General features: G+C 33.7%; 1 protein-coding gene across 6 annotated transcripts in view; it reads left to right on the forward strand.

The window, feature by feature from the left end:
* Nucleotides 1-22,501, forward strand: part of LOC143226078 (Kv channel-interacting protein 4-like) — a 92,459-nt gene extending 69,958 nt beyond the window's left edge. For all 6 annotated transcript variants that reach the window (XM_076456543.1, XM_076456538.1, XM_076456540.1 and 3 more), the window contains 5 exons: nucleotides 8,534-8,603; nucleotides 8,992-9,062; nucleotides 11,021-11,233; nucleotides 15,720-15,782; nucleotides 17,844-22,501. In XM_076456543.1, the coding sequence (XP_076312658.1) occupies nucleotides 8,534-8,603; nucleotides 8,992-9,062; nucleotides 11,021-11,233; nucleotides 15,720-15,782; nucleotides 17,844-17,891 (465 nt within the window). In that variant the 3' untranslated portion in view covers nucleotides 17,892-22,501. The remainder of the gene's footprint in view (nucleotides 1-8,533; nucleotides 8,604-8,991; nucleotides 9,063-11,020; nucleotides 11,234-15,719; nucleotides 15,783-17,843) is intronic.
* The last annotated feature ends 5,355 nt before the right edge of the window (nucleotides 22,502-27,856 follow it).

Raw genomic sequence — 27,856 nt, forward strand, 5'->3', positions numbered from 1 at the left:
GAAACAAAAATAATAAACAAAAAACACTGCAATAATTGAAAAGATCCCAGGGCATAAGCTATAATGTGGGATATAAAAGTACCCTAAGTTTTGGAGGTGACTGCGGACGTAGAACCCGCATTGCGGTGGGGATACACCGTCTATCGGTCTTAAATTCCTTAATAAAGGAGTACCAATAGATATAGAATACAAATTAGGAAAGCGAAATGTGGATGCTCAAGCTCACAACATTCCACATCTATATCACCCTTCATTGTCTACAGACAGTTAAGAGAAGGTGACTGCTCTCCAAAGTAAAGAAGAAAAAAATAATTGAAGAATAAGAAAAATAAGGTCCTCTCATTTGGGGGTAAGTAAGTTAAAAACTTACCACTTGAAGTTAGCATTCCAGTCCCAATTATGGTAGAAGGGCACTAGCTGGTAACCTAGTGAACGAATTATACTAGTGTGAAGAGTCCCATTCAGTTATTTAAATAAACTAGTATAGCTTCCAATCACCACCCATTTATTAAGTCTACTGTGACTATCATGCTCTAAAGAAGCCTTTATATGTGACAAGGTGTAAATCATCACAAAGTAGTGCCAAGTTGTTAAATGACCTTATTCACAACTAAAAATAGTTATTAGAAATTTTCATTTCTTTATATTTATTGAATACATTATTATATTTGTTACAGAATAGTTTAATAATTTTATATAAATTTTCTCTATTAAATCCATTAACTATTAATTTTTGTATCAGTATTTCATCATTACTGATAAAATATTGTAATATATTACAAACTTTACAATATCTGAATAATTGAGAAAGTTATAATGCTTACAACAGAAGGGTATGGTATATTACTATTAAAAAAGGGTAAACCATAAATTGGAAAGGCAAAATATTTTCTTCTGAAAAATATTTACATTGACACCCTTATCAATTATTTTAATTTCTAAATCTAAATAATATGCCTCAGTGTTAGATATTAAATTATTTTCAATTTTTAATTCTGCTGGATAAATAGTGTTAGTAACATTATTTATTTCAGGATTATTTATATTAATTAAATCATTTATATATCTGTAAGTTAAAGTACTATTATGAGAATAGATTTATTGAAAAGTGCTCAAATCCAGATATAAATTTGCTATACAAATAGAATAGTTAGCTCCCATTACGGAAACTTAATATATCTTTTATGTTTTGGGAACTAAATTTTCTTTCTTTAAGTTCTATAAAAGGATAACAGAAGTGTTCTATTAATAAATTTAAAACAAGAAATAAATATTTTAATGGCATTGTGGTGTGCAATGTGGTGAAATCAAATGTTTGAATATTATTTATTTGTTCACAATTTTTTAGATATTTTAAAAATAGTTTGATTATTTTTATTATCCCAAAAGCATGTTTTTTTATTATTAACACTTAAGTTTTTTATTTTATCAAGTAAAATTCAATAATTTATTTAATAATATAGCAATTTTTTTGCAAAACACTTTTAATTACTAGAACATCTAGCGTTTTCTTACGAAATTATGTACTGTTTTTCCAGCCCATTTATTTCATTATTTATATGTATGTGTCTTAAGCTCTAGTTGTTGTTTTTAAAAAAAAATATGAATAATTTGTTTGTAGGTAATCACAAAGGTATACAACGTACTATCGGTAGTCTACCCGCCACCTCTATCGAAATCCTGTTTCTGGCGTTATAAGCCAGCAGACATATCACTGTACCACAAAGTGACATTTTTATGAATAATAATTTGAAGCTTCTGTTCACTGAGATGAAGTGACTATATTTTGTAAACACCGAGCAATTAACACTTGAACAATGTCATTTACTCACCTAATACATATACAAATTAATTTATATACTGCGACTTGGTCAAATTTCAACGCTGTATATTTTTTTTAAATATTGATATACTAATAGCAGGGGCCTGGCATGGCCAAGCGCGTAAGGCGTGCGACTCGTAATCCGAGGGTCGCGGGTTCGCGCCCGCGTCGCGCTAAACATGCTCGCCCTCCCAGCCGTGGGGGTGTATAATGTGACGGTCAATCCCACTATTCGTTGGTAAAAGAGTAGCCCAAGAGTTGGCGGTGGGTGGTGATGACTAGCTGCCTTCCCTCTAGTCTTACACTGCTAAATTAGGGACGGCTAGCACAGATAGCCCTCGAGTAGCTTTGTGCGAAATTCAAAAACAAACAAACAAAAACAATACTAATAGCAAATACATATGTTAATAGTAAATATAATCTACAAACTTCCTAATCTTACACCAAGTTATACTGAACAATAACAGACCCAAGCACTTGTTGTAAGTCGACTCAGAACCCATTGGTTATAACAGTGAATTATACAAACGAAAATAAGAATGTTCTCATATTATCAGAAAATATACTCTTCAAAACAAGAAACGCAAAAGGGATATTTTTGTTATTTTAAAGAGAAATATATGTAATAACGTTACAAGCTCAGAGTATGTGATGTTACACGTGTTAAGGCACTGATTGTCAGACCAAAATGACAATAAAAATTGTGCACTTTGAAAACGGAAGTAAAACATCGGATTTTTCGCCAAAACGCATGCGTGTCCAATAAATTTGTTTGAGAGATCTGCATGTTCTGCAAGTGCAACATGTGCAAAATCCCTATAAAAGTGACGGGTTCTCGGTTTCCATAGCTCAGTGTTAAGCTACCGACACGCAATACAGTTACGCCAAGACTGACTGAAGCACAACGCAACAACGCCATTGGTCGCATGGAAGCAGGCGAATCTCGATCAGATGTTGCTAGAGCTGTGAATGTCCACCCAAGCACCATCACAAAGCTATGGAATCGTCACCAACAACATGGATCAACTTGTGACCGTCCACTATCTGGCAGACCTCGTGTGACCACGCCCGCACAAGATCGCTACATCCGGTTACGTCACCTTCGGGATAGGACCACCACTGCGACGTCTACTGCCTCAACCATACCAGGGCTGCGTAGGATTTCCGATCAGACCGTACGCAACCGTCGACGAGATTCTTAGGCCCCATGTGCAACCCATCATGGTGAACGTCAACGACGTTTTTCAACATGACAACGCCCGTCCTCACACAGCCCGACTCACCACTGTCTTCTTGAGACACTACAACATCAACGTTCTTCCCTGGCCCTCCAGATCACCAGATTTAAACCCCATCGAACATCTTTCGGACGAGTTGGACCGATGTCTGCGACGGCGACAACCTCAGTCGCAGACTCTACCTCAGCTTGCATCAGCTTTGCAGGCTGAGTGGACAGCCATTCCACAGGACGTGATTCGTCACCTCATCGCTTCCATGGGCAGGAGATGCCAAGCAGTTATTGATGTTCACGAGGGGCATACTCGTTATTGACGTTGAGTGACGTTAAACTTCACCTAGTGAGCGTGGACTTCGCCTTTGCAGACTTTGGATGTTCAGCAGTGAATGTGCAAAGTTTCACACATGTCATACAGAACTACCCGGAATAAACTTGTTAACAATTTGTCTCATATTTTGCGTTTTGCGTTTCTTTTTTTGAAGAGTATATTAATTATTCTAACTTCTTACTGGTAATCTGTAAGTCGGAATAACAGGGAAAAAAGTATTAATGAAAAGTACAAGGATTTGACGTTGAAGAGATTTTAGAAAGTCTTTTTGTCCGTTTAGAAGGGTTTGGTTGTTTGTTTGTTTTTGGAATTTCGCACAAAGCTACTCGAGGGCTATCTGTGCTAGCCGTCCCTAATTTAGCAGTGTAAGACTAGAGGGAAGGCAGCTAGTCATCACCACCCACCGCCAACTCTTGGGTTACTCTTTTACCAACGAATAGTGGGATTGACCGTCACATTATAACGCCCCCACGGCTAAAAGGGCGAGCATGTTTGGCGCGACGCGGGCGCGAACCTGCGACTCTCGGATTAGGAGTCGCACGCCTTACGCGCTAGGCCATGCCAGGCCCCGGTTAGAAGGGAACAAACCCCCTTCTCAAACTCTTCCCACCCGTGGGATGCTCTTCTTTAGCCCTTCATTTGCACTCCTCTTTTAAAGTGGTGGTCAATCCCACTATTCGTTGGTAAAAGAGTAGCCCAAGTGTTGGTGGCGGGTGGTGATAACTAGCTGCCTTCCCTCTTATCTTACACTGCAAAATTAGGGACAGCTAGCGCAGATAGCCCTCGTGTAGCTTTGCGCGAAATTCCAAAACAAACAAACAAACTATACTGCTTTCATTACTATTGGCCCCCCCAGTGGCTCGGCGGTATGTCTGCGGAAGTACAACGCTAAAAACCGGGTTTCGATACCCGTGGTGGGCAGATCACAGATAGCCCATTGTGTAGCTTTGTGCTTAATTCAAAACAACAACAACAACATTAATATTGTCTAGATTTAAGTGAAATATTCGTAGCCGTTTTCTCTTTAGCGACTTGTAAAATTATTGTCAATAATAATAATGGAGGCTGTTATAAATATTTTCAACTAGTACAATTGTGTTTCAATGGCTTCTATATTTGTACGATGTTTGAACGGCTTAGAAGAGCTAAAGTTGGTAACAAAGGGCAACTTAGAAAATTTTAGAAGATGGAAATTTCGACTTTTAAGAATGAACGAAGAATTAACCCTTCAATCTTCACAGGAGTTTGTTCAGTATCTGTGAATAGATTTTGGCACAGTATACATAGGTGTTTTTGCTGTAGACTTAAGTGGTCGAATGACTTTGAAGAGAAACTTGGCGAGAAGCGATAACAAAAACTGGTAAAATCTCTCTTTCTCTTTGAGGATGAACATAAAAATAGTTCTATGACTTTTGTAGAAGTTTTTTAGTATGCTTACCCAAGTTGAATAAATTATTTATAGATATTTTTGGAGGCTTGTGAAACAAGAATAATTTAAGTAATAATAATGTGGAGAACAAATAGATCAATTTTGAATTTTGTCTAACGATTGGAAAATAAACATTTTGGTTATTATGAATATTTTTTAGCCATTGATATGAAAGGTCTTGAGAAACAAATATTCTTTTAAATGTGTTCTATTAGCTTGTTTGTTTGTTTTTGAATTTTGCACAAAGCTACTCGAGGGCTATCTGCACTAGCCGTCTCTAATTTAGCAGTGTAAGACTAGAGGAAAGGCAGCTAGTCATCACCAACCACCGCCAACTCTTGGGCTACTCTTTCAACAACGAATAATGGGATTGACCGTAACATTATAACGCCACCACGACTGAAAGGATGAGCATGTTTGATGCGACCAGGATTCGTACCTGCGACCCTCAGATTACGAGTCGAACACCTTAATCTACCTGGCCATGCCGGGCCTGTTCTGTTAGTATTTTTATGAAATTCCACGCCGAACCCTATTATGAACCACTATCGTGATTAATGATATTATCCTCCTGTAAAGCGAACGAAAATGAAGTTTAACCTTTACGTATTAACTGAAAGAATGGAAAATAAATGGCAAAAGTGAGAGAAAATGCATCTTCATACGTAGATGCAACTGCTATCAATAGATCCTTGAAAATGATTTAGATGTTTGTTATATTTTGTCTTTTAATCTTCAAACAAATATAAGTATTTGATTTTTTAAACTTGTTATAAAACTTTACATGAGAAAAATGAGCTCTATCATACATGTCATCACCACCTACCGCCAACACTGGGGCTACTCTTTTACCAACGAATAGTGGGATTTACCGTCACTTTATAACACCCACACGGCTGAAAAGGCGATCATGTTTGGTGCGAAGGGAATTCGAACCCGTGACCGTCAGATTACGAGTCGAACTCCTCAACTCTCCTGGCCATACCGGGCCATTTCGACAGGACATTGGTTTGTCTTCCCACACAAATAACTCACTTTATTATAAATCGTTTTTTGGCAGCTTGTTATTAATCGTATTTTGCAGGAATGCTTGACAAGTACATCGAATATGCAAGATAAATTTTATTGCTTTTTCTGCAATTTGTTTTTTTATACAGAAATGAAAAGAGACTTACAGTTCTGTTTGTGTTTTCATATAGCAAAGCCACATCGAGTTATCTGCTGTGTCAAGCGAGGGGAATCGACCTCCTGATTTTAGGGTTGTAAATCCAAAGACTTACCGCTGTCCCAGCGAAGGACATTTACAGTTCTTAACGATTACTGAAAAACAAATTACTCAAAACTTTTATTGCCGTATAAAGAATAAAAACTTTATCAAGCTTTCAGACTGACAACATCTCTTCTTCAGAGGTATACATAATAATAATAATAAAACGAGAGATAAAATGATACGAGATTTAACGAGATTCGTCGTATGCTCTTCTCTGCATTGTATTTTCGACTTTCACTGTGCAACGTAAACCGCTACCTACTCACTAAAGAAAATTTCTGAAGACATTTATGCCAATACCTGGTGTTTTTATGTTTGTTTCATGACTGAACAAAATACGTATATTTCTAAGGTTGTACTATAGAATTATATTTAACATTTATAGTTAGATATATAAAATAATTAATGTGGTACTCATTACGCTTCTAAAATAATTTGCCAATTTATTCATCCTTGTATATAAATATTTAGAATCACCACAATTATAAAGTGTTAGAATAGACGAAACGAACGTGAACTCCTAATAACTTTTTTGTTTGCTCAACGTTTCGATTCCACGTCTTCATCAAAAGCTTTTGTTTTCTATAATGTACTTTACAATTCAAACTAACACCACTCTATTCCTAGAATGTAACCGCGTGCAGGAGTGTATGTACTTTGCTATTGATATTGCATGCATTATATTCCACCCAGCATTATATATCTAAAATAAAAAATGTAAAAACTTAAGTGTTTTACTTGGTTATCAAAAACATACAGGTAATTTTTGACAAAATGTTAAAACAAAAGGTGTTTTATTTGGCAATGAAAAACATGTAGAATGTTTTAAGTGTAAATATGTGAAGCGTTTTCTTTTGTTATAGCCCCCCGCTAGTACAGCGGCATGTCTCCGGATTTACAACGCTAAAATCAGGGGTTCGATTCCCCTCGGTGGGCTGAGCAGATAGCCCGATGTGGCTTTGCTATAAGAAAAACAAACAAACAAATTCTTTTGTTATAAAACATGCAGGTAACTTTTTAATGTCAATAAATGCTCAAAAAAATCTGACAATAAACAATAACTTTCTTCCAGAAATAATATGCCTTATTAGCGAAATTAGTGGGATTTGAATTTAACATCCAAAAAGTAAAGAAACGTCTTATTTGCTGACATCTTGTAAATAAAAACTTAATAGGAAGTTAAATGGATTTGGTTATGTTCAACGATATTTTTTAACCTAATTTTCATCTAAAATTCATATAAATAAAGAAAAATGTTAAACTTATATTTCCACAAAACTCTTAAAGAATAATGCAGTGTTTTATTATGAAGTTCAAAGTTTGTCTCAGTTGTCATCATCAAGTTTTAATAAAGAACGGAGTTCATGTCATAGACAGATATGTACAGAATTTTTAATATTTGCATATGACAAACATTTGGAATACTTGGCCCCACTGGCCTGTGCCACTCTAAATTTATTTTGGTGAGGCCTAGCATGGCCAGGTGGTTAGGGCGCTTGACTCGTAATCGAAGGGTTGCGGGTTCAAATCCCCGTCGCACCAAACGTGCTCGCCTTTTCAGCCGTGGGGACGTTATAATGTAACAATCAATCCCACTATTCATTGGTAAACGAGTAGCCCAAGAGTTGGCGGTGGGTGGTGATGACTAGCTGCCTTCCCTCTAGTCTTTCACTGCTAAATTGGGGATGGCTAGCGCAGATAAGACTTCGTGTAGCTTTGCGCGAACTTCCAAACAAGCTAAACCAAAATCATTTTATTATGGCTTGTGTTTGAGATTGCCGAGTTCTTACGAAGATTGTTTTATTTTAAAATTTATCATGCTGAATTTATATGTATGACCATTGTTGAGTTAAAAACATCAAAGATTCTGTGAAAGTAACGACTTGAAATTACTTTTCTGAAGGAAAAAAGCAGTCAAAATCTCAAGTAAAATGTAGAAGTTCCCATAATCTCTAGCAAAGCGTGCGCGTTCTGAGCTTATTAGAATGTATCGTCTGCTGCTGTACTGCTGTTGTTTGAGCTGCCTTCATTCGAAGCGGGATAAATCGCTTTTAAATTTGATTGAATAATTTAAACTTAAAACTTCTTTGTCGTTGGACTAGTATGTATACTTTATTACTGTGAGAAGCGATTCAGGCAAACTTCTAGTAGTTTTGATCTTGAATTTTGTTGGTTTTGGTACCGCAATCTTAATGTGGTTGAACTTATTTTTAGCTGACCTTGACCGAATTAACTTATTAGTTCATTTCGGACTGGGCAATCAAATAAACTTCAGCGAATGAGGGGTATGGGTTTATCTCTAGGTTTTCTTCTAGTACCTCATTTGTCTTACTAGTTGGTAATTAATTCATATTATCTATCTTAAAAGAAGTGTTTCTAGTTTAATATTTATTTAATAAACCACTCACAAAAATTTTATTGTTTTTTTTGTTTGTTTCTACTTTTAGGCTTGCCCAACAGGTATAGTAAATGAGAACAGGTTCAAGGATATTTATTCACAGTTTTTTCCGCAAGGTGGTAAGTTTTTGTTATTTTAATCTTACTACGAACTATAATGTAACAGTGGTTTCTCTTTTATTTTATATAACAAAACCAAATTTAATTAAACTAAACTACAGGCTGTCAACTGTTAAAAGTAATTAAAAGTCGAGTTTTTAGGTTTTAATATTTCATTGGATTCTTTCACTAATATAATTTAAAACGTTTACACGATTAATATCTGTAATCTGTTAACTGTTGCGAAATATTTTCAATTCAATAGATAAATATAAAACAATTTTTTATGTAATTATCATTTGTTGTTCAGTGTTTGCAATGGTCTTTACATTTTAAATTATATTATTGTTTGATTATTTTTTCTATTTGGAAGTTCATTGAATGAATCTCGTTTTTGTTTGTCTTCCAGAAGCAGGCCAGTATGCTCATTACGTGTTCAAGGCTTTCGACCAGGATCGTAATGGTACAATTAGCTTCCAGGTTAATACCAATTGTTTTTTTTATTTTGATTTAATATAAAGTGTTAAAGTCCATCTTTTACAATTACAGATCAGAAAGGAAAATTGCTTACGCAAGTTAAAAGTAAAAAATAACGGTCTTCAGTACCGGATCCATAATAAAGCTCATCTGTGTGCACATAAATATGCTGAAACTAATAACAACAATAAAACAGGTGTCAAGCAGCCAAAAACAAAATATGAAAACACATTGCACTCACGCATTCTCGAACAGGGTATTTAGTTAAACTTTTTTCCCAAAAGTGTGTGTGTTTTCTTATAGCAAAGCCACATCGGGTTATCTACTGAATCCACCTTCCCCCCAATAAAGGATCATTTTTTATAAAATACGATAATCTAAGTTTAATCAAAATGCTCCAACTTAATCATAAAATCAATAGTAAAACTAGTAACATCATTTACGTCTGTTTATTAGTTATTGCGATACTCAATCAGAATATAAATCTCTATTATAAGCATTTTTGGTGAAGGCATAAAATAAGGTCACTTCTTCAAGAATGTAAACAAAGAACACAGTTTGATTTTAAATAGCTCTTCCTTGGACATGATCCAAGTGGATAATCCTACTATGGTTGTCTTACTATTTGTAACTTAATTATGCATTTTTACAGAGAAATTCAAGGGAAATAATTTCAGAAGCAAATCAAAATTCCGTTGGTAAATTGCTATTTGACGAAAAACAAAGTAGCCAAGGTCGTTATATTCATGTAATTAATGATCAACATACTACTTATGTTCCAGTTCTTAAGCATTAAGAAGACAAGCGACTGATTTGTTCTTCGTGCCCTTCCAGATATACAGATCCCATTTACATTATTACCGCAATTGTTTAATCCGTTGAAATAATCGTTACACACTAAACCTGAGTAATTAATTTATGGGCGACAAGTCCCCTTTAGCACGTTTCCCATTAATAAACTGTGATCTGATTACCCTGCTGCTTCGAGCCTCACGGCTGTATGTTTTGATTAATATACTTCATTGAACTTATTTTAAAGGAGTGATGATTCTAGTTTAAACAAAATGAAACAATTCATATTTATTCTGTTTAGTGTATTTAACATTATCAATTTAAATTCTTTGTGAAAGTGTTTTTAAAAATTGTTTTGTTAGTACGCCATCTGTAGTTTTATAAATTAAATCAGTAATGGAATTATTGATACAATGGCTTTATGAATTCTCTAGTGTCTAATACGTTTAAATGAAATACGACAGCCACCTAAGTTCTTAATTCTGAAATAGTGCTAGAAAATGCTCAGACTGAAATGTCTCGTATCACTACCCTTAGTTCCTACAGCATTAAGTATCATTTACCTATCTTCTGCTACTTAACACTTCATGTATCAAACTCCAACAAAAAAGACGTTTTGACATGTCAAAATATTGTCAAAACGTTTCTCACGTTTCATTAATATAATTATTTTATTATTTTTAATTAGTTTACACGATGGGCTGTTTATATGATGTAATTACAAACTTCCTTTATTAAAGTAACGATTTTAAAAGTAAATAACTTAATTTCACACAGAAGTTTTATTGTTGTTGGTATATTAATAAAATAATACATGATAAAGATTTGTGTATAATATTTCTTTTCTTAACTGCATCTATCGCTTAAAAATAATATTTTAGAAATGCTTGTACCTAAGTTGCTTTTTAAGATATATTCAAAGACAGTCTAACTACATATGAGTAACCAAACGACAGAGAAAAAGTAATAGATGAAAAAATAAGTACTCTAGATGGATAATTAAAACATTTTAATACTTTGAATTACTGATGTAAAGATTAAAATATGTCATACAGACAAGTGGAATAAAGGGAGTGTTATAAATTCATCTGTTAAAAAACTTTCCTTATAGAAAATTTCACGAAACATGGCTTCTTTACTTGTTATTTTATACTTTATTTTTTCTCAAGGACTTTGTGGTAGGCCTTTCGGCCCTAACCCGAGGATCGACGATGGAAAAGCTTCAGTGGACTTTTCATTTATATGATATTAATGGTGATGGTTGCATCAGTCGTGAAGAGATGGCAGATATCATAATTTCTATTTACAATTTAATGGGCCAGTTTGCAGAGCCCTCTATTGACGAGACTTCGGCACGTGAACATGCAGAAAGAGTATTCCAGGTAATTATTTAATCTTAAAACCGAGAGTCATAGCAGTATCCGGCAAACCAGAAAACTGTGTTACATTTATGATAATTTAGAAACAGTATTGTAGTTTTCGAATAGTACAATATTTGTAAGCTCATCAATCCACTTCCTGTAGAGAAATCTTCATTTAAGAATGAGTTATTTCGCCCTTTGGTGTCAAGGTTTTGATAAAAGTTTGTTGTTTTTAGCAAAGTAATTTATTCATAGAAGATCTGCTTTTAGTACTAAACTAGTCAATATCGCTGGAATAATATGTTAAAAGTCATGCTTACCATATTGTCATTTACAAGGTCAAGATTGACAGGTGTGACGTTCTCGTGAAATGCAAATATTGCGAGTGCAATAATGGCGTGGTTCCTGTTGTAGTTACAACACTTAAGGTAAGACGTTGTCCAAAAACGTTAGAATCCAATCAGACAAGAAAACTACGAAGCTGACAAAATAAGAATAAAATGCCTTTTTCTTCTCACTACAACTACTTCCTCAACCAACGAAAGCCGTTAGATGTTTCTACAAAGCGCGCAGTGTCCTGAATGTCATGAGCATGTTCAAAACTATTCTTACAGTGTCGAATCAATGTAATGGCTTTGAGCAAAAGTAGGCTTGCTTTGGAAAGACTTTATAAACGCCTAAAGAACATTTTGAGAGTTGCATTGCATTTTTCTAGGCAACAGATAAAACCATAAGCTTATGATAAGATTGAAATGAGTTATCTATCTATCAAATCTTCTTTTGTTGAAAGAACAATCGACTAACGATTTTATAATTAAGGAACATTAAAGATAGATTTTACTTACTTTAAAAAATGTGTTGAAGTCAATATAGTTTTTCAGGTAGAAATCCGAAGTTGTAATTCAATTTTGGTTTAAGCCTCCAAAATTTGTGCCTTACTGTAATTACTAATAAAAACAAACTTACTATATAAAACTTTAAACTATGTAAATCAAACTCGAAAAACTGCCAAGCGAATGATCTGACATCATGTAAACTATTAGTCTGAGATGTTCAGTTCAGTGGTAGGAATAACAATTACATCAATCAATTCCTCAAAAACTAGTGCACCAAAACAACTTTAAATATGGATCCATGCAAACATCACACCTTCCAACTTTGTACTTGCAACTTATACCACAGTATAGGTGATTGTGATTCTCACACTATGAGAATGAATAATAAACAAAGAAGTAACTGGGTCGTAAATGCAGTCATCAGAGTTAAAGCTTGTTGCATCATAAACATTTGACATTTGTAATTTTAGTATGCATATTACAGTGTCATTCAATAGGTGGCGGAGTCGGCATTAAATGCTTCATAAAGTTCAGTAAACTCGGACAAGTAATTATTCCAACATTTCTGGTAACTGAGTTTGGATTATTTTGTTTATTTTATTTAAGGCACTGTTCTTGTATACTAATAACGTCTAGATCTTTGCAAGTAATGCCACAGTAAAATAATTGGTTTGTGAAGATGTGAGTCTTAGTTTTTCTGGCCCGGCATGGCCAAGCGCGTTAAGGCGTGCGACTCGTAATCTGAAGGTCGCGGGTTCGCATCCGCGTCGCGCCAAACATGCTCGCCCTCCCAGCCGTGGGGGCGTTATAATGTGACGGTCAATCCCATTATTCGTTGGTAAAAGAGTAGCCCAAGAGTTGGCGGTGGGTGGTGATGACTAGCTGCCTTCCCTCTAGTCTTACACTGCTAAATTAGGGACGGCTAGCACAGATAGCCCTCGAGTAGCTTTGTGCGAAATTCCAAAAAAACAAAACTTAGTTTTTCTATGGTTTTGTTGCTGTTTTGCATTAATATATGCTAGGTAATTATACTGACAGGAAAAGCAGAATACTTATTTTAAAAAATAGATATTCAGTGTAAATTTTGTTTATGTGCCGTTAGGCTTAATAATCGTAGAAAACAGCGAGATATGTATGAGCGTCGTTTATCAGTCACCCCTATTTACTGTTCATTGAAATGTCAAGATCGATATACGTATTATTTTGAATAGAGAAATTTATATATATGATATATATATATATATATATATATATATATATACACAGTAAAAACCTATTCCTTGAGCACGTGCTCATTATAGGTAGAGTGATTCGTCTAAATGAAAGTTACCTTGGTAATAAGCGCCATCCTTTGTAGTAATTCTGTACTGATGGGCTTATCAGTTTGACGTGGTCTATACTCTATAGTATTCAGACATAAGTGACATTTCTTGTTTTTGGTTTTCACAATACAGAATGTTAGTTTTAACGATTCTTTATTAATTACTAAAATTCTCCATTCTTTCATCATTTAGTTTGTGTGTTGTTGAGTTGAACTTGGTGTACACAATCGAAAAATAAAAATGGCATATCAGGTTTTATGTATGTGGCGGATTCTGTTAGTGTGTGTTTAAATCGTTGCATTATTCAAAGGCTAACTGGCGTCTGTCTGAAAAACCTAGGTATATTGATCACGTATTATTTTTCACCTTTTATATACAATAAACTCGCGTCATATCATTTAACAAAAAATAACTTTTGTAAACACTGATACATTTAATTTGTTTTGCTTTAATAACTACTTTATTAAAACTTTTGATCAATTTCAGCTTTTTGATTTATTTGCTACGTAGTATAGTTATGGACTGTTGCGTTTTATACTAAGTTGTCAAGGCCCAGAACAAATTACCAAGTGAACCTTCCAAAAGGGTAAAGAAGTACTCTGGAGTGGTGTTAAATTTGTGGGTTGACTTGGTTCTAAATACTTTAAATCTCACATTCTTGTTTCTCCATGTTTGTGAATTTATCTTAGTGTATTTTCTATCTTTTGGCAAGGCCCAACACTAACTGTTCACTGTTTCAGTTCTCTTCCTAACTTGTGTCTATACGATAACAGTACAGTTTCCTTTTTTTCAATAGACAACACGATATTTGTGTTTTGTTCAAGATTATTAATTTATTTCTCCTCCTTTAATGTTAAATTTTGTTGCGTCTTTATTGTTTTTAATAGTAAGTCTAAAGCTTAAGACTTTAGTCTAATTATGTATTCCACGTAACCTATTTTTCGATTACACTAGTAATATCAATAGTTTGTAAAGTGAAGTAGTGGCAGTTTAAACATTGAAATGTTTGATAAAAAGCTTGTTAAGAGTATTCGAAAGCTTTTTTTTTTGTCACTTAAGTTAACTGCAGTTTCATTCGAAACTTTATTTAATTCGTTGTCTGGGCTATACATCAAATCCGCAGATATTTTTACAGCTTTAAATGTAAGTTACTGTGTTGAGGGATGCATTGTTAGGAGAGAAACAACACAAGCCTAAAACTTTGGAGTTACCATGTGTAAGATCTGAACAAAGAAGACTCGAGTACAGTTGATTCGCAAATTAATTTATTTTCTAACCTTGTATTAATATAATGCATTTCACAAATACACTCAGCTCTTTATATGTAAGTATCAATCTTTATTTCTATGGGTGGACTTGGTCGAGCTCCAAGCCTTTTAGTTATGTTTATTTGTTTTTTTTAATTTCGCGCAAAGCTACACCAGGGCTATCTGCGCTAGCTGTTCCTAACTGAGCAGTGTCAGACTAGAGGGAAAGCAACTAGTCATCACCAACCACCGCCAACTCTTGGGCTACTCTTTTACCAACGAATAGTTGGATTGACCGTAACATTATAATACCCCCACGCCTGAAAGGGCGCATATTTGATGTAACAGGGATTCGAACCAGCGATCCTCGGATTACGAGTCGAGTGCCTTAACCACCTGGCCATGATGAGCTTCTTTTAATTATGATACTCGAATCATGGTTATGCGGTGATTTGCAAGGTAAATTAAGATATAATTTAGTTTCTCAACTTAACGAATTATGTGATGTCATTTTCAGACTCGGAACGTGAGTAAACAATTACGGGAAAAATTTATATAAGAATATACTATGTTTATCTTTAAGTTTTACTCTATGAACAAGCTTTTCATTTGCATGCTACAAAAGTTTATTTTCAGGCTTAGCTATATTATTATAATTCTGCAATTATAAGAATACAGGCCATAACCGATATCCCAAGTAAATTTTAAAGGTAAAAATATTAGTAATGCAATGTTGTCTTGAAATGAGCCAGTCGTTTTTCAGATATCAGATTTGAATACATAAATTAGCAATTGCATTAAATCTGTTTTAAATGTTTCATTTCAATGCAATACTGTTCATCTGGTCGACGACTTCTTACTGGTAACGTCAGCATGTCGATGCACTAAAAGTTACTGAGCGTGAATTTAAACGATGTGAGGACGCCACCCAATTTTGGTGAAAATTCAAAAATACGTCACAGGTTAAAAAATAATAACAATAAACTTTACATACAATTTATGCAAGCTAATATTCAACTCACAAATAAATATCTAAGGCTTTTGTTTAAAATTTTTTGAAAAAATAATTCATACATACAACTATTATTTTTCTGTTTTACAGAGATTGGACCTCAACAAAGATGGCGTTGTTACATTTGATGAATTCGTGGAAACGTGCTTAAAGGTGCAATAAAAATTTGTCACTACGTATTTTGAATTTAGTTCATGATTTGGTTGTTTTAAAATTGCTTTTACTTGCACAGTGTATTACTTAGCCCTTACTGAATAATTTCCGTATCATTTTAGAAGCATAGTTAATGGTGTTCTAATGCATACTTACTGAAAAAATTTATTCCACTTATGAATTTGTCAGCTATATCTCCAGAGTAAATTATTTAATTTTTTTTTATAGATTAAGATTGAAAGTACACCAGTCTAGTAAGACGGTTAAATGTGATTTTTAGAATGCTTTATTAAATTATGATTTTTATTCTTGCTTTTAGGATTCATGAATTATTGAAACCAGTTCTTGTTTTTCATTAACTTAGTTAAGTCACGTGTGTTATGTCACACAAGCAATATAAATATATGGAGTTCCGCTGGAATTACGTTACACAGATTTTAATTATTACTTGGCCTTTGAAATTAAATGTTTGAATAATAATAAATAAATAAAACTGAGGCTTACAAATATCGGTCTTAATTTAATCTTTTTTTTCTCTTTTTTTCTTAACAGGAGATTTAATGTGCTTAAGATACAGTCGGCTTTCCATTATACTCTCATCAACAGATTAATTGCCGAACTCGTTTCGTTAAAGTCTATCCTTAATATATTATTCAGGAGAACCTCTTTTATAAATAATTTTTCTCATCGCTCCCCGTCGCAAGTCTCTTAACTGTAATATATTGCCATGCCAGGTTCACTGAGAACATGATTATGTTGCGAATGTTTTTTTTTTTTGATATAATGGAAAGCCGTTGTATCTATCACGCAGATTTTTGTGATTTTTAAGGTACAGGTTAGATTAGGCGAGTGGAAGAATTCTAAAAATAGAACTTATATAGAAAACATTAAAGATTGGAATCGTGCAAAAAAAACGTAATTTTTATTTTGTTTATCAAATGGATTTGTACCAGTAATAGACGCGCGCGCGTGTGTGTGTAAAAGAGCAACACGTGTTTTCTTCACCCTGTGATGGTAGCAAGAATATTGTGTCTATAAGACATAATTAACTGCCGTATATTTTATAGAGAGATTATCTATCCATCCTTACCCTTTCCACCAAATTGATGCTGGGGTTACTAAGACAGAGTACAGTCGAGCGCCATTAAGCCGCGAACCAGTAAACCACGAAATCGCTTAAGCCGCTGTAGCAAGTCTTGTGAGCGAGGATTATCGCGGCTCACCGCTAATTTAAGAACGTGTAAAAACGCGGCTTACGAATTTAATCCTGGCTTTATAACTTCAAGGGGATATTTAAAAAGGATTTGCTTTAATTTGGGAAATAAATAAAATATATTACAATAGAAATCGACCGTTAATCTACCTTATCCGCTCTCTATGTCAGCTTTATGAAGGCCGCCATTGTTACCGAATCACACCTCTCCATACATTAAAGTTAATCCGCGGTAAATCCGTGAAAAAAGTGATCAATAATTAAAGTATTATTTTTATTTCGATATAATGATCACGCAATGGCCCGGATGAGGCTCCTCGGCGGAGCTGTTGGCGACTTCGGCTTTTCAGTCACAAAGGTTTAAGCCGCGGACCACTTAAGCCGCGGTTAAGCAGGTTGACCCCAAATACCGCGGCTTAACGGCGCTCCACTGTATTTGTATATCAGAAAGACTGGTATGAATATTAACACTTAACCTGAAGATGACCTAGGAACGTCGAAACGTTGTTTTCTCCTTATCAATAAAAGTGTTAATACCGATACCAGCCGTTCTGAAATACATTTTTATTTCAAGTGGGCTTCTCATCATCAAGAGTATTTGTATAATTTTGCTTACTGTCAAACAAACCAAAATAACTATTATATTTTTTATTGGCACTACTCTATCCTAAACTGGCTGCACGCATTTACCAAATTTTATAAAAGAAGTAAATTTGTTATTATTGATAACATAATATTCTTATCTAGAACGTTTTATATCTCAGCTTTAACTGACATTAACTTCAGTTTGTTTCCGCGTAATTTACAGAGTTTTAATTGTTTTAACTCGTTTGTTTCATTATTTTTAGGATGAAAACATCATCAAGTCACTTAACCTACTTGATACCGTTCTTTGATGAACGAAATGCCATTTATAACGCTATAGCGCTGACTTGTACCGCCACCTACTGGACAGGTGTGGCATAATTTCCTGCTGCTTTACAGGAGCTCAGGCTAATAATGAAAGAACTAAACTGTGCCAAGACTGGACCACTGCAGTTTATTCTTCTTTATATAATCGCAGAACACACCAGGTGTTAAATACTTTCATATTTTTCTGGATTTTGCTTACATTACGTAATTACTATGGTACTTAACAATTTCCATCGTAAAGCACTTCTTACCAACAACTCATCTGTGTAACATCATTGCTTCACCGTCCACTCTTACGTATGCATGTACTTAGTCTTAAGCTTTTATGCTTCTTCCTCCTCTTTTTTTTGTATAGACGTTTATGTTTATTAAGAGCTGTTTGTTAATTTCTATCAACTACTTTTTGCCAAAAAGCTACTTAGGTATACAACCCTTTCATCTAAGATTTTAATTATTTGTTTCTTTTTGATTTTACTTACTAATAAAATATATTATTTTATTACAATTTAAAGCTTTTACTTTAAATAAGTTTAGCGTTTATAAGAGGATCGACGTTTCGATCACTGGTGGGATCATTATCAAGTAGTGATCGAAACGTCGTATCTATTCCAAAAACTAGTTTTTCTTACTGTAAAAGCTGTAAATTGTAATAAAATGTAAGATTCTAATTGAAAATTGTGTTGATTTGTTTAGAACTTTATCAGCCCGACTAGAACAAATTTATGTTTTCTTAATTTTTGATTTAGTTTAATTTTATTTTTAATTGTTGCCCTCTAGTGATAATTGGTTTAAATGCTGGCATGCCATTACGCACTGAAGAACTGAAAGGTATGTGTTTTAATATTATTAACATTATCAGTAAAGTTTATTTATTTTTAACACCATCTAAGTTTTTTTTCCGGTGAACCAATAGTTAATATGAGTCAAATAAGATTTTTATCACGTCATACATCAACAGAAAATACAATAGTAACGACATTTAGTTTTAGAAACTTCGCCAATATCGTTTCTCTTTAGTGTATTGATAAACAGCTTGTTTTATGTTGTGAAATGTATTGACAATGTCCAATGGCAATATTGAGTCTAGTAACAGGTGGCAGTTCATGCGAGAATCTTTATAGTTTGATATATATGACTCTGTTCCGTTACAAGTTTACTTTTTATGTGTTTAAACTTGAGTTATTATTTAAAACGTAGACACCAGAATGTTAAACATATATGCAGTAAAGTTATATTGGCGGCCAAGAAGAACGTATTATTAATCACCTTGCGAAACGTGTTAAAAAACGTAACGTTTTTCCGATCAAATATTAAATTTTTCTGATTACAAAATTTTAGTGAAGTAGATTTTGTTCGGAGCTATATTGCCTCTTTGCTAATAAACTGACAAAAAACTATTATTTATCAAATAATAAGTGAAACTTATAAGTACATTTAGTTTTACGAGTGTATTTGGAGGAGCTGTAGTGTTATGAAGTGCACTGATGACCCAAAAGTTAATAATAGTACTGCAGTAGCTTGAAGAACGTCAGGAAATACATCACAGAATTAAACCTGAATTATCTGACTTGAGTTTAAAGAAAGATACCAGACATATTATCAAACCAAAATTAAAATTAATCTTTTTTCTGAAAACCAAAGTGACAAGTGCACAGGCTGAATGAGATGCGCTTTATTAGCTTGAGATTTGTAGCTTGTTGATTCGACTTTACTCATAGTAACTTTTTTTCTAGACTATGTAATACTAAGCATAGTATTACATAAAACATTGTGATGTCATCCCTCTCAGTGCGTATATATAACTGCGTAACTGATGATCATTCCAATAACAAAATAAGGAGGGTGTGTCCTCAAAGTATCGTCCTACCCATTAAGATCACTATCCATCTTTACATCTTACATTCTACTAAGCAGTAGTATTTTCTAAAAAAAAGCACAAGTGATACAATGTAGAAATGACCTACAGCAATATTAACTAGAGCGAAAGGAATTTAGTTACTTTTGACCAACCTTCTACTATTAAAACAGCATACATACACAGAGAGAGAGATAAAACCGTGTACGTTAGAATATTTTTTTGAAAATTCTTAAACAATGACCTCACTAAACTTTGCACACTGCAGAGTAACAACAAGTGAAAAGGCAAGCGGACGTCTATACTTTATGCTTGGGTAGAGCTTGACCTTACTGTGTTGAACCTTTTTCTTTACTTGATTTTTTCTCCGCAGAAAGTGGTGGTAACTTTAAGATATACATATGTTTGAAAGTAAAGATGAAAGTTAGAAGTTTAAATACACTGATTCTCTACTGTAATAATTCTGTGATAGCTTAGATTATACGAGATATTAGTTGAAGATATGGAGTGTTAAAGATAAGAGGTCTAGTCAAATATAATGTTTTTATGTATGACAACAAAACTGATTAACATTAAATGCAGAACATATGATAATTTTAACTAACAAAAAGTTAAAAGAATAACTAATTCGTCTTCAAGGAACTTTACCTCCATTAAATTCAAGTGTGATTCTGTCAGTGTAAATCTGCACAATAAGAAGAAATACACTAAAATAAAGCTATTATAAAAAATAATAAAATGTTAAATTGAAGGGAAAACATGTTTTACCTCGTGGAGATTTAATTAAAATAAAACTTAAAATGATTTCTGTTATATTTTAGCAACTTTATAAGGCATAAATATTTTGCGTTTTTAAACTTTTTTTTTTAAATTACATTGCTTACATATTTCACTGAGTTTGTAGTATCATTTTAATTATTTAATCTTAATGATCTATATTTTTAAGGTTATTCTAACAATTTGTAATGTGAGCTGCTTTTAAAAAATCATAAAATACGAAGAGAGATCGATTACCTTTCCTTTTATAAAAAACTTAAGCCTTATTTGAATGAAATACCTTGGCTTGACTGATATTTGGTTGTCTTGATATGTATATCGCTGAACTTCTTTATTCGGTACACCTTCTCACGTGATCAAGATGGATTCAGTTTTGATCGCAAGATGCAACGTATCTCTTCTGAACGTCTGTAGGTACATTAATTTTGTACTAAATAGAAGTTAATAACGAATTTTTAAAACTTAATAACCTAGAAAATGCGGGAAAAATTAATGTAGGGATTGTATTTTATATAAAACGTGGAATTGTGTGTTTGTGAATCTTCAAATGAGCACACCTAGCGTAGAGAAAAAAATTAATTTTATTCGTTCCTAGTAAGATACTAACTTTGGATTTTAAAAAGTGATTACAGCGATTTAGACTTCGAGCTGTTTCAGAAATCTTCGTTTTTGGCTTCAGAGGAGGAACAGTTTTTTGTTACAACTGAGAGAATCTAAACATAAAACCTCACTTTCTAATAAGTAAAAATGGTATAATAATTACAGTAAGGTCGGCACTATGTTTTACAAGTTATACACTGCTAAAAAGGAGATTATGTATTTTGACCAATACTGAAAAAGAAACGTGCATCTAGTGATAACGAGAGTACTTAACGTAAACGATAAAAGTAATGTAGTTTATATGCTATGAAAAAAACGCAGCCGCGATTATGGTTCTTGAATAGTGTATTTCGAACTATTATTTTCGTATTACTGTTAGACTTAATTTATGTTTCAAAGGTGCGAACTTGTTTTACATTTACTCTCTCTACACTGATTGGCTGCTCTGATATTTTAAAAATTTGATAGGTTTGCTGTCCGTTCGTGTATATTTAAAAACCTAAAATAAATAAAGACAGCACTGCGTTAAAGTTAACTCAAAATACTTAGAATTAGAAGTAAATGCTGATTGTAATAATATTTATACAGTAAATAATTAAGAGTTATTCAAATGTTCGCGTTTTGTATTACGTGAAATGATTTATTTATGTTTGTTTTTTATACACTGGATAATATTATTTAAGGGCACTAATACAGTGATGTCAGTAAACCAAAACTCGTCTTTTTATTAACACGCTTGTAAATATAGCTATCTGGTACGAGTGGATTAAAAATTATAACAAAAACATTCCTTTAAACGAATATAATCTACATTTTTGATTTGGCTTATGTTTATTGTATGTATCTAGCCAGAATTCAATGCGAAACGTATATGTAAGGTGAGAAAATATTAGTTTTGCTTTAATAGGCTTTTTGTAAACCCGATGAAAAAGTTTCTATGCGTTACACTTTAGCTAAAGTACGTGTATTGTAGAAAAAGAGGCAGCTAATTTCGTATTCTGCATAAGCAGTTCTTTCTCTCGGTAACTTCGAAATGTTGCATAACAAATTGTTGTACGTTCTTGTAATCGCATTCTTCACTTTGCCGTACCAAATTTTTTACTGGTATTACAATTGTAACGTCTTAAACCATATTTTCTTCTGCCTGTGGTGAAAAAATTGCAGGACGTGCAGCATTGTTCTTTACAGTATTTTTATACGTGGAAAACTATGTGTCTGACATTGTATTCGATATAGATGTTCACAGCATGCTGCATGGTAATAAAAGTTCACAATGAATACAAGTTTTGTCTATCTTTTTTCTTCAAAAATGTTAACACTAAAATCGCACTGAATCGTGATCATTCAAGTACTTGTATTCGTTCACGTATACCATTGTATCTGGCAGATTAACCTTTATGAAAATGTTTATAAATAAAGAAAGGTTAGCTGTTTAAGAAACTAATCAACTAGTAGCTATCTGTCTGTAGGTTATGATTTCAAGTTCGTAAACTTCGAGATTTAAGACTCAAATAATAAGTGATAAAAACTACACGAACTTATTGTTTCCTTTACTACAAATGATTGAAAAACATCCATAACTCCCGATGTACCTTACATGTAAATTTTAAATTGTTTCCAAGTTCGTTTGTTCTACAAAAATTATCAGTTTTCTATCAATATGCACCCACAAGAATTATTTTACTCCAATCCGATGCAAGAAAAATACATTTATTCTTTAATTTCAACTTTCCATTTTCTTCCACTGTATTGTGAGCATTAAAATACTTCAGGTCATTAAGAGATCGGAGTATCTAGGGGTTTACATGCAATCGGGGCCTGGCATGGCCACGTAGATAGGGCGCTTGACTTGCAATTTGAAGTTCTCGGGTTCGAATCCCTGTCACACCATGCTCGTCCTTTCAGCCGTATGAGCGTTATATGTTACGATCAATCCCACTATTCGTTGGTAAAATAGTAGCCCAATAATTAGCAGTGAGTGGTGATGACTAGCTACCTTTCCTCTAGTCTTACACTGCTAAATTAGGGACGGCTAGCGTAGATAGCTCTCGTGTGGCTTTGTGTGAAATACTGAAACTATTGACTTCAAAGTGTCAGTTATAAATGAGAATAGTTAGATATAAAGGGGGGGATGAAGTCTTCTCAGTTGTTGTTTTTTTTTTAAATAAACTTTCAGATAAGCCATAACTTGTTATGAATTTTCAATGGAAATAAACTGTACACGACCCATTCGAACTTATAGTTATAAAAGTTAAACATAATTTTAAGTAATCGTATATGAAATATTGAGAATTTAACCCCTCCATCTATATTTTCATAGCTGTATTCCTGGTATACCAAATGATCGATAGGAATGAACGCGCCCCCTTTCCCCGGCATATCATATGAAAATTCGACTATCGACTCTCTGTATATCGCATGACACAAGAATTACAAGACAAGTATTACATGTCTATACTTATTTAACGTACCTGAAAACTGCAGGAAGGCTGAGCAGAAGATAAAAGATCAAACGTAATATGTTCTTTAAGAATACGTCAAAATTGTTCAACCAATTTAAACGATTCAACGTGCACAATACATACCGACTTGTATACATTATTATATCCAGAACATCCGAATTTGTATCAACGAAAAATCCGAAAAATGTTGTCACACGAGAGTTTTGAACATTTGATGACTAAGCAGTTAATTCCAATAAATTTCAAATTAGTTAGCTCTACTCTATGTGAAAACAAATATGACCCTCGTTTACTATCGCCAGTTTATCCAAATATGATGGACCTCACCATTTACTCACAAGATTTTTCGATACGGTCATATTCTAAATGAACCTACGCTAAATATATTTCTCAGCCAATTTACAAACGATAGCATTTTATAAAATGTGTGTTTGATAGCAAAACCCTGTCCATCAAAGGGAATCGAATCCTTGATTGTATTGTTGTAAATCCACAGACTTACCGCTGTCCCATAGGGGTATTATAAACTAACTAGACAATACATAAATTGCTCATACATTTCATTTTAAATTACAGTTACATTTGGCGCCCGTAAGTAGCCAATCAATCTTTCCATGGTTATGTAGACTTGCAGGCTTTCGTTACTTCTGGCATTTAGTTCAATAAATGAATACAAGGAAAGGTTGGGCATTATGCTCAGTAATTCCGAAAAAAAATAAATGTGATAGAGAAAACAGATAAAACACTTTTCAATCAGTGTTTTTTAACTTTGCACAAAAGATTAGTCGCGTTAGATTCAGAAGCAAGAGATCTGAAACGCTTTATTTAATGTATAAAGGCACAGTAGGTTTCACCCAAACAATGGATATCGTTTCAGTGAAGGCAGCGAGTCATTTAACATAAAAAATATTTGTTTTTTCTGTCCAAGTGTGCACTCCATAAAGCTGTTATTTGGAGCAGCTGAGGGAGAACTAAAGAAATGGGTCAACAGTGTATAAAGCACTTATGCTCAAATTCATAGCTCATCAACTCTCACCTTAAAAAAAATAAAAAGATTGCAGGGTTTATAAGTTCTGGCAACGTTTCAAACTACGTACATAAACTACAGTTTAAAAAAAAAACACTTGGCACCGTTCACTTTTTAATATGATTAATTCTAAGCTAATTTATAGCAGAAAATGTTACTATATTAAAAAAGAGGAAAGACATTCTTGAATACATTACATTTAAACATCTAACCGAATGTACACGCCTCAAAGAGCGAAACTTAGGACTAGGTGGAGAGTGAAAAGTTCCGTAATACAGCATGAACACGAAAAATAAAATGAAGAAACTTGCGAAATAAAATGTGAAAAGTTTAATATAAATAATAAAAAAAGAAGTTACAAGTTCAATATTCTCTGATTGCTGGGGTTTGGTATTCACTTACATTAATTTATCTTGGGTATTCAATGATAATTTAGTACAATCTATTACGCTTATCGACTGATTATTAAATTTCACTTCACTAATAGTTCTAAATGATTATCACTCATCAAGACCCTCAGTGGCACAACGGCAAAACTGAAGACTTATAATGTAAAATCGGTTTTCGATATCCATGATAGGCACAACAAAGATAGCCTATTTTGTAACTCAGCGTATTTCTTCTAGACATCGACGTAGAAATATTTTATTTGGGACCACTTACACAATTTGAGAATCAGCGTCAAAACTACAAGAGAAATAAATGTCTACTGCTTTTACTTGGGTTATGGCCGTCCGGCCTTTTGTCAAGTGTTTTCGCGACTCTTCCAGTAAAATTTATTACATAATTACGTTCAGTTTCTCACTAGTCGGAGTTATTTTTGTTTTTAAACTTTCAAAATTGAGTAACGAATATTTGGAAGTTTATCAATTTATAATAATGCCCAAATGTATTCATTTGCTAAAACATAACGTTGATAACAGTGTACGAGATTTGTACATATATTTAATACTGAATTATAGGAGCACGTTATTTCTACCTTATTTCTCTTACATAAACTCTTGACCACTTAATTTTAAACACGTTACTTCTATATTTCTACCATCTTGACCACTCAACTCTAGCAACACGTTATTACTCCCAAATTTATATCAAATTAGCTCTTTACACGTCTCCTATCGACGTTTAGTATGTCTTAACAATCTGACACTCATAATCACGCATTTCACTATATCATGTATTAATTGGAGTATTAGTATTAGGACCAATATCAATTTGAGGGCGTTACTTTACGACCTGAGACATTTCCAGATTCTTGAAATCTTACTTTGTTATTGGCCTAATATGTTAATCATGCAAGCAACGTTCGCGCCTTCAAACAAGTTTGTCTCTGCTTTCCAAGAGTCACACCTTATTGGCTAAGTTCCTATATGCTTCTTTGTCATAATTCAGCAGATTGTTTATTTTCCAGTTTGATGTACAATTATTAACAAAAACCTGTGTAGCTGTGCTCAAAATGAATCATATTATCACCCACCCAGCTTAATCAATCTCGTACTTCACCATCTATCACTGTCCATTTGTTTCTTTTCTTCAGGGTAAATATTGCCATTCTGTAAAATATGTTTCTAAGTGTATGGTTTAACAAATTTATTCCTGACCGACTTATTTATGCAAATATTTTCTACCCAAACAGGTTATTTATAACCACCTAACATCCACCCGTTTATACTCTCGTCTCTACGACATATGCACGGCAACGGTCACATTCAAACTCTCTCTTTCTTAACCAGAAAATGACGTAACACATACCGCAACTAATCACAACAATCACGGGATACTTGTTAAAAACATAAATTCACAGTTCTAAACATCAACATCCAAGGTGTACTTGCTTCCAAGAAACACGAGATCGAAGACATAATAAAAAAATACTAACCCTGATATTTTTATTCTAAGTGAAACCTTAATTTATCCCAAGAATAGATTCAAAATATGTAACTACACATCAATAGGAAAAGATAGAACAAATAATCAAGACACCAGCAGAGGAATTATGCTACTATACAAAAACAACCTTTCCGTTACTGAAATCAAAATAAACAGTAATAGCGAAAATATAATGGTTGATATCGTCTTAGAAAACCACTCAATAATAACAGTAGCAGGTATTTATTGTTCACCAACTTAGTGCATTGACATAAACCTAATCCACAACATCTTTTCCCACAACCAAAATACAATTGTAATAGGTGATCTGAATAGTAAACAAAAGAACTTTGGATGTAAATCCACTAACTCAAACGGCAGACACCTATGCATACTACCTATGCGACAAATTGAAATGATATCTTAGAGATCTGTCTCACCTCTTTTAATGTTAGACAAAAGCTAATAAATGTTAATGTGGGAAAAGATGTTGACAGCAATCATCTTCCAATATGGTGTGTATTCAATCTCATCCCCATAAAGATAAAATCTACAGACAAAACAAATCTGATTACAAAAAAAAAACTAATTGGCAGGAATTTCCAAAAGCATTAAACAACATACTACCAGATAAAATTAATCATACAGCCGACAACAAATCTGAAATTGATAGTTATAGTCAATTGTTTGTTTGTTTTGGAATTTCACACAAAGCTACTCGAGGGCTATCTGTGCTAGCCGTCCCTAATTTAGCAGTGTAAGACTAGAGGGAAGGCAGCTAGTCATCACCACCCACCGCCAACTTTTGGGCTACTCTTTTACCAACGAATAGTGGGATTGACCGTAACATTATAACGTCCCCACGGCTGAGAGGGCGAACATGTTTGGTGCGACTGGGATGCGAACCGCGACGCCTTAACGCGCTTGGCCATGCCAGGCCATGTTATAGTCAAATAATCATGGAGTGCCTACTGAAAGCAGCTACAGGCACTGTACCAAAACAACATACAACCATAAACAATGCATGGAAACAACTATTAACAATGATAAAACAACGAAAACATTTAAGAAGACAGCTCATTGCAACAAGAGAACAAGAAATAAAAACACAAATTAACAACATTAGAAATAAGATTAGAGCAGAAATCAAACAGCTAAAACAAGAAAAATGGAACAACTTCTACTCCCAAAAATGAACAAACTAACCCTAGAAAGTTCTGGTTTCACCTAAAAAGATTCACAAATGCACCCACGACAAGAAAATACCCAACACTGGAACATAACAACACCTTAGCGCAAACCAACAAAGAAAAAGCAGAAGCCTTCAGACATCTATTACGTCAGAGAGATTCTTATGGT

Source organism: Tachypleus tridentatus, chromosome 9 (assembly GCF_004210375.1).
Source record: "Tachypleus tridentatus isolate NWPU-2018 chromosome 9, ASM421037v1, whole genome shotgun sequence".
Classification (NCBI taxonomy): domain Eukaryota; kingdom Metazoa; phylum Arthropoda; class Merostomata; order Xiphosura; family Limulidae; genus Tachypleus; species Tachypleus tridentatus.